The sequence below is a fragment of the Sceloporus occidentalis genome, unplaced genomic scaffold, assembly GCF_023333645.1.
Source record: "Sceloporus occidentalis isolate IW3139 unplaced genomic scaffold, rSceOcc1.0.p SCAF_6, whole genome shotgun sequence".
Classification (NCBI taxonomy): domain Eukaryota; kingdom Metazoa; phylum Chordata; class Lepidosauria; order Squamata; family Phrynosomatidae; genus Sceloporus; species Sceloporus occidentalis.
Genome location: NW_028316986.1, coordinates 47,270,269 through 47,280,069, shown reverse-complemented (window position 1 = coordinate 47,280,069; position 9,801 = coordinate 47,270,269). Strand labels below are relative to the sequence as shown.

The window sequence follows — 9,801 nt, the reverse complement described above, 5'->3', positions numbered from 1 at the left end:
TTCATTTAGAGAAAAAACATTTTTTTCACAGAACCATCTTATATGAACAAAATACAATGGTTTTGGCATAAATATATGTGTTTGGTATGCTTCACTCATCCCCCCCAAAAAATGTGAGGTGTGGAAAAAATTCAGGACAGTTAACCTTTTAAAAAAATAATAATAAACAGACTCTTTCACATTATGCAATTGTGGTTGTTGTTGTGTGCCTTCATATTATTTCTGAATTAAGGCAGAAACAGAGCCAAGAGTACCAGCTTTCTCTAGCTCACCACATAATGTAGTGCTTCAGTTCTCTTCCTGCAGGAGACAGTTGTAGTATGTCTTTGGTTGAGTGGATTTTTTTCAGCGAGAGAAAAGATGTGCTTTAGCACCCATCTTCCATGGGAAGAGAACTGAAGGGCTACGACATCATGCAGGTAAGGCAGAGAAAGCCCCACTCTCCAGCTTGTTTCTGCTTTTTCTCGTATGGTAAGGATCAATGTGTAAAACTAGTTTAAATGATTATTGTAGTCATCAATTCATACTCTAAATAGTGTTAATCAGTCCTCCTCTTTGACCCCTGACATCATCATCTACTATAGGGCAGTGTGCTTCTGACTACAGTAATTTAAATGTCTTGCTTCATGGACACAGAATAATAAAATTGCTCATAATATGATGACAATTCTGTGGAAAGACCAATAACGCAGTTACACAGACTTGCTAATTCTCCCAGGGATGACGGCTGAGGATTTCTTTGGGAAAAACTCTGGCTCACACTGGCTGACCTAGAAACCCAGACGCACACACTTAAAATGTGTGTGCTACTCTTATAGCCAAAACTGGCAAAATCCATGTCTGTTCAATTTTCCTAAGTCTGCAGAGCATATTTTAGCCCTAGTCGCTTTCTTTTCTTGTTGTAGGATATGGGATATTTCTTTCTTCTACTATTAAAAAATTAAAGCAAAGAGAAAGCAAACAGCAGTGGATATAGCAGCAGTTAAAATGTAACTTTATTGTTTCAATTGAAAAACCAAAGACAGAGGAAAGCTTACAAAAGTAGCAAAGAAAGGCCACTTTAACAGAGTGTCTGCCCTCCGTTCCTTCATCTTGGAGCATCATATGGGACGGTATCTTCTAGGCCAATCAGAAATAGTCAGCCTGTTTAGCAAAGAAACAAAGCATTCTGCAGTATCTGCCGAACAAAATGGTTGCTTTAGGCACAGAAAGAAGCACCTCCATACATTTTCTGACTATTAACACACACAGGCTGTTTGTAGGCCAAACCTAATTTGCAGAAACAGCAAAACCAGGTTATTATCTGCCCTTGTCATCACTGTAGAAAGGTCAAGTCCACTGAGACTGCAGATCCTATCATATACTGCTGACCATGAAGCCAGCAAGAAATCATATTTAGGATTAAAAGAGAAAAATATATACTTCCCTTCAACTGGAGGAACAAGTAAACTGTTGTTGCTGCTGCTGCTGCTGTTGTTTTGCATTTCACATATCATTAATGAATTTTGTTCTCATCACAGCAACCCAGCAGATAAAGAAGAGAAAACCTGTCCTTTATTTCATTAACAGGCTAGTAGAAAGAAGAGTTGTGCACACCCCTGAATTGCTCTTAGATGGAATGGTGTAGCAAGAAACCAAAACGTGGATTCACTTACCTTAACATACCTGCTACTGGCACAACATATTTACATGGAGGACTAAAGGCACCACAGTAAACTTGTACTCATAGCTTTAAAACTTTTAACTTTAGGATTCCAGTGTCAATGAGAGTTTAGGTTGGCCTTCCCTATATTGGAATCAACATCCACAGCCTAAATCTGAATGATAAATCAAAACTATACGTTCCATTGATGCATTAGGGTCTACTCACTAGGACAACCAATAGAATTCATAATAGTTGAAGTCAGCAGAAAGTTGTCCAAACCATGAATAATTTCCCAAATACAGTTCTAGATTTTCCCCCTCGTGAAAATGACACAACAGAAGTTCTTCCAGGATTGTGCACCACATTATTAGCAGACAAATAAGGCCAACATTTCAGTATCATGTAGAAAGAATAGTGCAGTGCATTGTTAGTCACAAGCAACCCACAACCAAAACAGCCCAAAATATATTTATTTATTGAATTTATAACCTGTCTTTCTCCAAAGGTGGGATTCAAGGCAGATTATACACAACTGGGAGTGAGATGATATCACTTCCAGTTGTGAAAAATGGCAGAAGTATAGCCTGTGCTTGGTTGAGAAGACCTCAAAATGTCTCTCTCTGTGTGTCCATCACCAGGCAGCATGGATTAGGTAAGTTGGAGTGCAACCTTCAGCAGCCTTAACCAATATAGCCAATGGTGAGGAATGATGGGAGCTGCAGCTCAATACCATTTTGAAGGCCACATAATTCTCACCCCAGAATGTGAGTAATTTATTAACAAGAATAATAATATATTTCCCTGGTGTGAAAAAAAAAGACAAAAAGAAGAAGAGACCACAGCCAATAAAGAGGTTCCTATGAAATGTCTTTTTCACCCATGCCCACTGAGTATGCAACAGGCTGGAAACACTTTTTCTTCCACTGTCTCTGCATGATATATCATCCAGTTACTATGGTGGTCCCATACAAAATCAAGAACAGTCCTTACATTTTTATCCTTTGCATTGCTGTTCTGTATGACTACAGCACATTGGGCCAAGCAGGAGGTGTTACATTCAAATTTCCTTGTTGTGGTTTTTCAGAAATAGGCTACAGCCATAAAAGATAGCAACATAAAGAAGGGACATCCACATACCTCAATAAAGGATGTGTGAAGGGGACCAAAGGGGGAGGAAACTACTTTCCTCATTTTCTCTCATACATAATTTCAACTTAACAATGTCTGCCATGCTAGACTGCACAGGGCAAAAAACCCTTGTTGTTCTTTTATTCTCAGTAGAAACAAAATCATTCAGGTCTTCTGTGAACTGAGGAAACCCTGAAGTTCTACAACCTCCATGTACTTCTCACTTTAGCTTTGAAGCTAAGGCCAGGTCCAATTTCAGTTCAAGCATCTTTCAAGAGGAATTAGTCCACTGTTCCCTATGTAGAGGAGACAATTAGATCCAGAGCAAGCAACGACAGAAACCTCTCTATTGTACACACTTTAACACATAAGCAGCTGTTCACCCATTAGGAAAATATGACTAATTTCTTCAATAAGACACCAGCTTTCTGTGTACCAGACACCATCTTGATAATTGAACTATGGCTTATGTGCCCAGCTAACTCAATTCCCATGCATCCCTTCCTGCCACTTTTCAGAAGATAAAAAGCTAAACATGAGAAAAGTCACTCTTCTCCTGTGACCAAGGATATTGATGGTTATTGTAAACACCTGCCCTCCTTAAATTAGTCCTTGCTGGGCAGTTGGTTGGTATGATTCCTGAGAGTTGTGAGTTTTCTCCTTCAGTAGGCACATGATGGTTCTTCAACCGGAGCTATGAGGCTCAGGGGCTTCAAGGTGCTCAGGGATCGGAAGGCAAAGGTGGATGGGTCATACACAAAGTGAGGTGGTGTCCGGCTCCCATTGATATGCTGTGGAGAAAAAAGAAAATGGCAGCCGTCATTGAAGTGATGTATACAGAGAGACCTGGTAATGAGTGTCTTATTTAGTTAATATTACCAAAATGGAACAACTGAAGAGAATCATGGTGACACTATTTATCAAACAGAAAAAGCATCAAAACTATAAAAACTGAAAAGCAGAAAAACAGCAATCATCAATAATAAAACCAGCATAATTCAAATGTACCTCTAAACAGAAGAGTTTTAAAAGAAGGGTCATAGAGAGAGGGGGTTTAGGGGATGTTACTTTTGGCACTACAACTCCCAGAATCCTTCAGCCAACATGGCTAGTGGCCATTTGGACTGGGGGATTCTGGAGACTGGGGGATTCTTGCCACCACTGAGAAGACATTATCCTTTAAGCTCAATGACCAGACTTCATATAGCACGGGAACCCTGAGCAGCAGCACCTCAGAAGAACCAAATGGTTGGGAAAGGTAATTTTATTATTATTATTATTATTATTATTATTATTATTATTATTATCCTTTATTTATAAAGCGCTGTAAATTTACACAGCGCTGTACATACAATCTTTTAATTAGGCGGTTCCCTGCCCTCAGGCTTACAATCTAAAAAGACACGACACAAAAGGAGAAGGGAGTGGTGGAGGGAAGGGGATGAGGGCCAGCAGTTCTTCTCTACCTCCGAAGCCTGGATCAGGGGAGATGGACTGGAGGGAGGGCTTGGCTTCTTAACGAATGGGTAAACTTCTTCCAGGGAGGCCTGTTGGAGTTAGCCTGCCTTTCTAGTAGGATAATAACATATAAAATACATAGCAATACAGGAAATGATTCAATAAAACAGGAAACATACACCTTCCAATAACTAACTATTTACGACAGCACTGGGGATCCTTCAGCCCCCAGGCCCTTTGCTGGCAGTCTCCAGCCCTCTCTTGGACCCCACCAAAGGCTTTCTCAGAACAAAACTTTCAACCAATGAAATTTCCAGGAGTGGTGATTTTGCTTCAAATTAGGATGAGCCATGCATCGGCTCATCCCCTGCTCTCTGCCAAGAGGTTTTACAGAATTGTAAAGTGGATTTTTGACCACTTCCAGTTTGATTTTTTATGAGATTTCAAATTTTGTTTTATTTTCCAAGGAACGTTTTTCTGGGTTCTGGTCCAAGAACAGGCCCATGGACCTCTGCCTCTGCTTTAAGATCTTTGTGAGTTCTTTTCTTTCCAAACTGTTTCCACCTTTTAACGCCTGTGGCCTGGCCAATTTTCTTCAGCCTTCACCCTGCATAGTCTCTGCTTTGCCTTGGCCCTGTTGAGGGTCCTTTCATAATTGTACAATTATAGTGCTATGATTGCACTTCAACTGTCATGGCAACATCACAGAGAAAAGTTTCTTTTTTGAACTACAGCTCCCAGAATACTTCCAGTGGTCATGCAAATTGTAGTCCAAACATGTAACTTTTCAAATTTCATGATTTAAGGCCAAAATAAAGCTGCTTCAGGTCACTCTGGAAGTATGCTGTTTAAATGATGCATGCATCCTAAGAGTCCGGAAGCCACACTCCAGTCCTTAGCTTTATTTTGGCCTGTCTGTACAAGCCGCTAGATAAGAACAGAACTAAGGGGGTTAAGATGTGTTTTGTCCATTTTTCACTTCCCTGAGAGGAAATAAAAAGGGCAGTACTATTTATGAATAATACTTTTGTAAAAGTTACAACTCCTCCTAGGTCATAATAGAACATACACTTCAAAGGAAGGCAACAATACTGTTGGATAGGGATGTGCCTTGATCTGTCAGTAACACTGGAACAAAGAAGCCCATGAGGGAAACCATATGTAGCTAGACCCACTAAGGCCCAGTTCAAATAACTTACTGTAACAGAATCACACAGCCTCATTATGCAACCAATGCAGAACCCAAATCAAAACTACATCATAGGAAGGGAACAGACAAAGACCTGTAGTTCACAGATTGGATGTAGCCAGAGAGGCTACACACCCTGCTGACACTTTTCCTGCCTTTCCCCAGCATTCCTAAATGCCAGTATTTACTCAACCATCTTAGATGGAAGGTGCTTGCACAAAGTATTAGGATTTTGAGCAAATAATTAGCAGGTCTTTTATCTCTAAAGTGACCTCTGACACTTCATAGTCAGGTCTGTCATGAGGTGGCCACTGTATCCAGGATTTTGCCCTTTGATCCATCTATATTCCCTAATGGATTCTGACTCACAATCAAACAGTTAAAAGGTCATGAACAGAAAAACCTTCTATTTGGCTGACCCAGCCAACAGGGTCAAATCCTTTTGTCGAGAGGGGAAAGGGTCCATTAGATTATCTGGTTCATTCCCAGAGCAATGCAACTTTGCTTCCTCGCACAGGAAACCAGAGAGGTATTTCGTTTCAAAGGAAGACAAAACTCAGCATTCTGAGAATACATTGCCACATTATGCACCACAGAGCTTAAATGAATGAATGAATGAATTTTTGTGATCATGATCACAGAGAGTTCCGCATTCACACACACATACACAGCCCATCAAGGTTATCTGCTCAGTTATAGCTATGAGTCTAGTCAAGGCTGCAAACTTTATAGCTAGCTTGTTGTTGAGACCCCCATAAGTTTCCTCTCTGTGATCTGATAAGAAAAATATTTTCATTTGTAAAAATTATATAAAATGGTGGGTAAAGCAGCCATACAGAATCCCCAGAGGAAGCAACCAAATGTATTAACACTATTATTGTTGTTCCATGCCTTCAAGTAGTTTGGGACTTATGGAGACCCTAAGGCCCCATCACAGAGTTTTCTTGGCATGATTTGTTCAGAGAGGGTTTGCTTTTGCTTTCCTCTGAGGCTGAGAGAATGTTACCTGTCCAAGGTCACCAAGTGGGTTTTCATGGCTCAGTGAGGATTTAAACCTTGATCTCCAGAGTCATAGTCCAATGACTATGTTATTAAATGAAACATCTTTTAATATTAAATGACCTATTTTTACACTTACACTTTAACACTTGCAGGAGTCTTCCCAAATTGCTGCTCTATATGAAACAGACAACAAGAAACAGAGGTAAACTGGAAGGAGGATACTGACATGGGCAGCATAAGAGGCAGGGTCCTAGCTGGAACACACTAGCTCAGCAATAAAATGTTCCAAACGTTTTATATGGGTGCAAGTAGACCAATATATTACAGTTATTGGGACAATAAAGAAGCAGTAGTACTGACATTAGGCAATTTCTAGTAGCACAGTTAGGCCATATCACTTGGTTCCAAAACACACTGCAGAAATCATCCAGTTTGAGACTACTTTAGCTGCCCTGGCTCAATGCTAGGGAATTCTGGGAACTGTAGTTTTGTGAGACATTTAGCCTTCTCTGTCAGAGGGCTCAGGTGCCACAAAAAACTACAATTCCCAAGATTCCCTAGCACTGAGCCAGGGCTGTTAAAGTGGTCTCAAACTGGATTATTTCTGCAGTGCTTTAGACCTTGGTTGCAGTAAAAATAAAGTTATGGTACTCAAAAAACTAATGAAATGCTTATACCACAGGCCTTTATGGAATGGAGCCTATTTCAACACATACATGAAGTGTTATCCTGCAGAAATAGCTATGAACACAAGGACTGAGTTGCTGCTTTTCTCCATTCTGCGGCGGGTTATAGACCGCCACTAAAGTACGCACGGAGCGCGTACTAGGGTTAGGGAGGTGCGGTGCTTCCACACCTCCCTAACCCTAATACGCGCTCTGCGTGTAAAAAATGACAGCGGCCCTTCCAGACGGCCGCTGTCATGAGGACATCACGGCCGCGCCGCCTCTACATGGGGTGGCGTGGACGTGACATCCTCGCTCCGTGCCAGGGTGCCTAGGGTGCACGTTGCGCAAACCAGGAAGGAGCTCCGTTTCGGAGCTCCTTCCTGGTTTGAGGCGCCGCTTTGCTTCGCTGGGCGCAGCCTTCAGACGGCTGCACCCAGCGAAGCAAGGGAGAAAGGGGCCAAGCGGCCCCTTTCTCCCCCTCCCCGCCGCCACGGGGTGTCCTTGGGGCTTGAAGCCCCAAGGACACCCCTTTTCAGGCTGCGGGGAAGCGGCGTTTTGCTGCTTCCCTGCAGCCTGAAAAGCGGCAGATCGGGGCCTCGGTGGCTATTAACCAGTTCTACTCACATCATTCAGAACACAGGAAATGATTTGGAAATCTGTACACACACAGTTACTGCTAAAGGTACAGCCATAGATTTAGTCTCTAATGAAGTCTGTCTCTCTCAAAGAATCTTGAATACCATCATTACCTTTACAAACACTTCCGCTTGCCATATAGGCTGTTTGTACAGCGAGGAGGTGTTTTAGGTTACAATAGTCTTCCTGCCATGTAGGAACAACAGTCAAAGCACCCCCAACAGATGGCCATCCTGCCTGTTTAAAGACCTCCAAAGAAGTAGACTCCACGTTCCACTGTCAAACAGCTGTAGTGTTAAGAAGTTCCTCCTATTTATTTATTTATGGTATTTATACCCTGCCCTTCAGCCCTAATGGCTATCAGAGCGGCTTACAATTATTATTTTTAATTAGACGGTTCCCTGCCCTCAGGCTTACAATTTAAAAGACATGACACAAAAAGAGAAGGGAATGGTGGTGGGAAAGGGGATGAGGTCCAGTGGTTCTTCTCTCCCTCTGAGGCCTGGACCAAGGCAGATAGACTGGAGGGAGGGCTCTTCTTCTTCAGGCTAGCCCTGGTGGAGCTGGACCTGCCTGGTCACTCCCTTGCAGACTGGAAGATGACAGTTATGGAGGGAGGAGAAATAGGGTCAGCATAAATCAGAAATGACTTAAAGGCTCACAACAACAAGAAGAAGATTATACAGGTGTGGGGGAGAATGTGTCCGAGTGGCAAAGTGCAACTGATCTGGAGAAATGACAGGGATACTTTTTCTGAACCACCCATTTTTTATCTGGAACAAAACAACACAAACCAAAACAACACATTAAACAGGAGATGGACGGCAGCTGGAACTTGGGAATATTGTTTACCCTCTGTCAGGTGATAATGGGGCTCGACAGACAGGCATCTCTGCACTGCCCATCTTTGCCCCGAGTCAGTGCTGCAGCAGCCGCATGCTGCAGCACCAACATGTTGCCAAAAAGAAGCTGCCCGAAGTAGCTTCTTTTTTTGCAGCACCACAAAGAGGAAAGGGAGCCGCCATGATGCCACTTCCTGCCAGCGGCATCTGGATGCTACGCAGTTCTTGCATCATCATGGTGGTCCCCGCATGGATGGGAGGATGCCATGATGGTGCCACTGCTGTATGCTAGCGTTTGGGAGCATGTGGTTGCTGCACACTCCCAAATCCTAATTTTGGGCCAATGATAGTGCTTTCTGCCCATCTGTACCAGGCCAATGTTATAAACTGCCTATCTTGTTAGTTTCATTCTGTGAGAATTCTGTCACAAAACATGACTCTGGAGCACAAAAGCATCCTGTTCAATTGGAGGTGGGTTAAATGCTCAATTGGAGGTGGGTTAAATGTTTTGTATTCTATAAGCACCAAGCAATACCAGTGAAGAAGAATGCTTGGCTTCCTCTTTTACACGCTGAGAGCTTAGTGCTTATCAAGCAGTCTTTTCATTCGAAAGCAGAACGTTCATATTACAAAAAATTCTATCATAAAGCATGTTTCTTGCAAGGATGTCTCCAAGTACATGCCAAAGACATCAATTTATCATGGAAGATGTTAGAGTAACATCTGTGACTTTTCTACCCATAGCTCAGCTGAGAAAAAGCATGCTCAGTGGCCATGCACATTGACAGACAGAAATCCGTACACACACATCCTTAAGCTGAAGTTGAGACTAAGAACACAGCAGGAGGGGCACATTTTAAAGAGCTTCCATTCACCAGCCGCCTGCTGTGGCATTATGGATGGTACGCGTTCTGGTAGGCCTCAGAGTGGGAGGGTAACATAGCAACCTTTATTCAGAGCTAAAGGGGCAGAATTAATCAGTCAGATTTGTCCCTCTTCTGCGCAGAGACACTGCTTGCCAGTACTAAGAGAGACAGAAAGTGGACAAAGAGCCTGGCACTGCCCTCCATTTAGAAATGCCAACCAATCAGGATTGGTGAACAAGGCAGCAGCTGAAACCTTTTTGTTTGCTGCAGGTGGGTGACATAGCTAAAAGGCTTGGGAGGGGAAGAAAAATCAACGTAAGTAATCAAAATTCCTATGTAATGTCAGAGTAAGGCTCAGAGTCTCTCA

General features: G+C 42.5%; 1 protein-coding gene across 2 annotated transcripts in view; it reads right to left on the bottom strand.

Moving 5' to 3' along the window:
* Nucleotides 1–971: 971 nt before the first annotated feature.
* The window catches only part of LOC149310710 (uncharacterized), an 86,994-nt gene continuing 78,164 nt past the window's right edge, over nt 972–9,801 (bottom strand). For both annotated transcript variants that reach the window (XM_089529565.1, XM_089529567.1), the window contains exon 5: nt 972–3,564. In XM_089529565.1, coding sequence (XP_089385691.1) covers nt 3,436–3,564 — 129 coding nt within the window. In that variant the 3' untranslated portion in view covers nt 972–3,435. The remainder of the gene's footprint in view (nt 3,565–9,801) is intronic.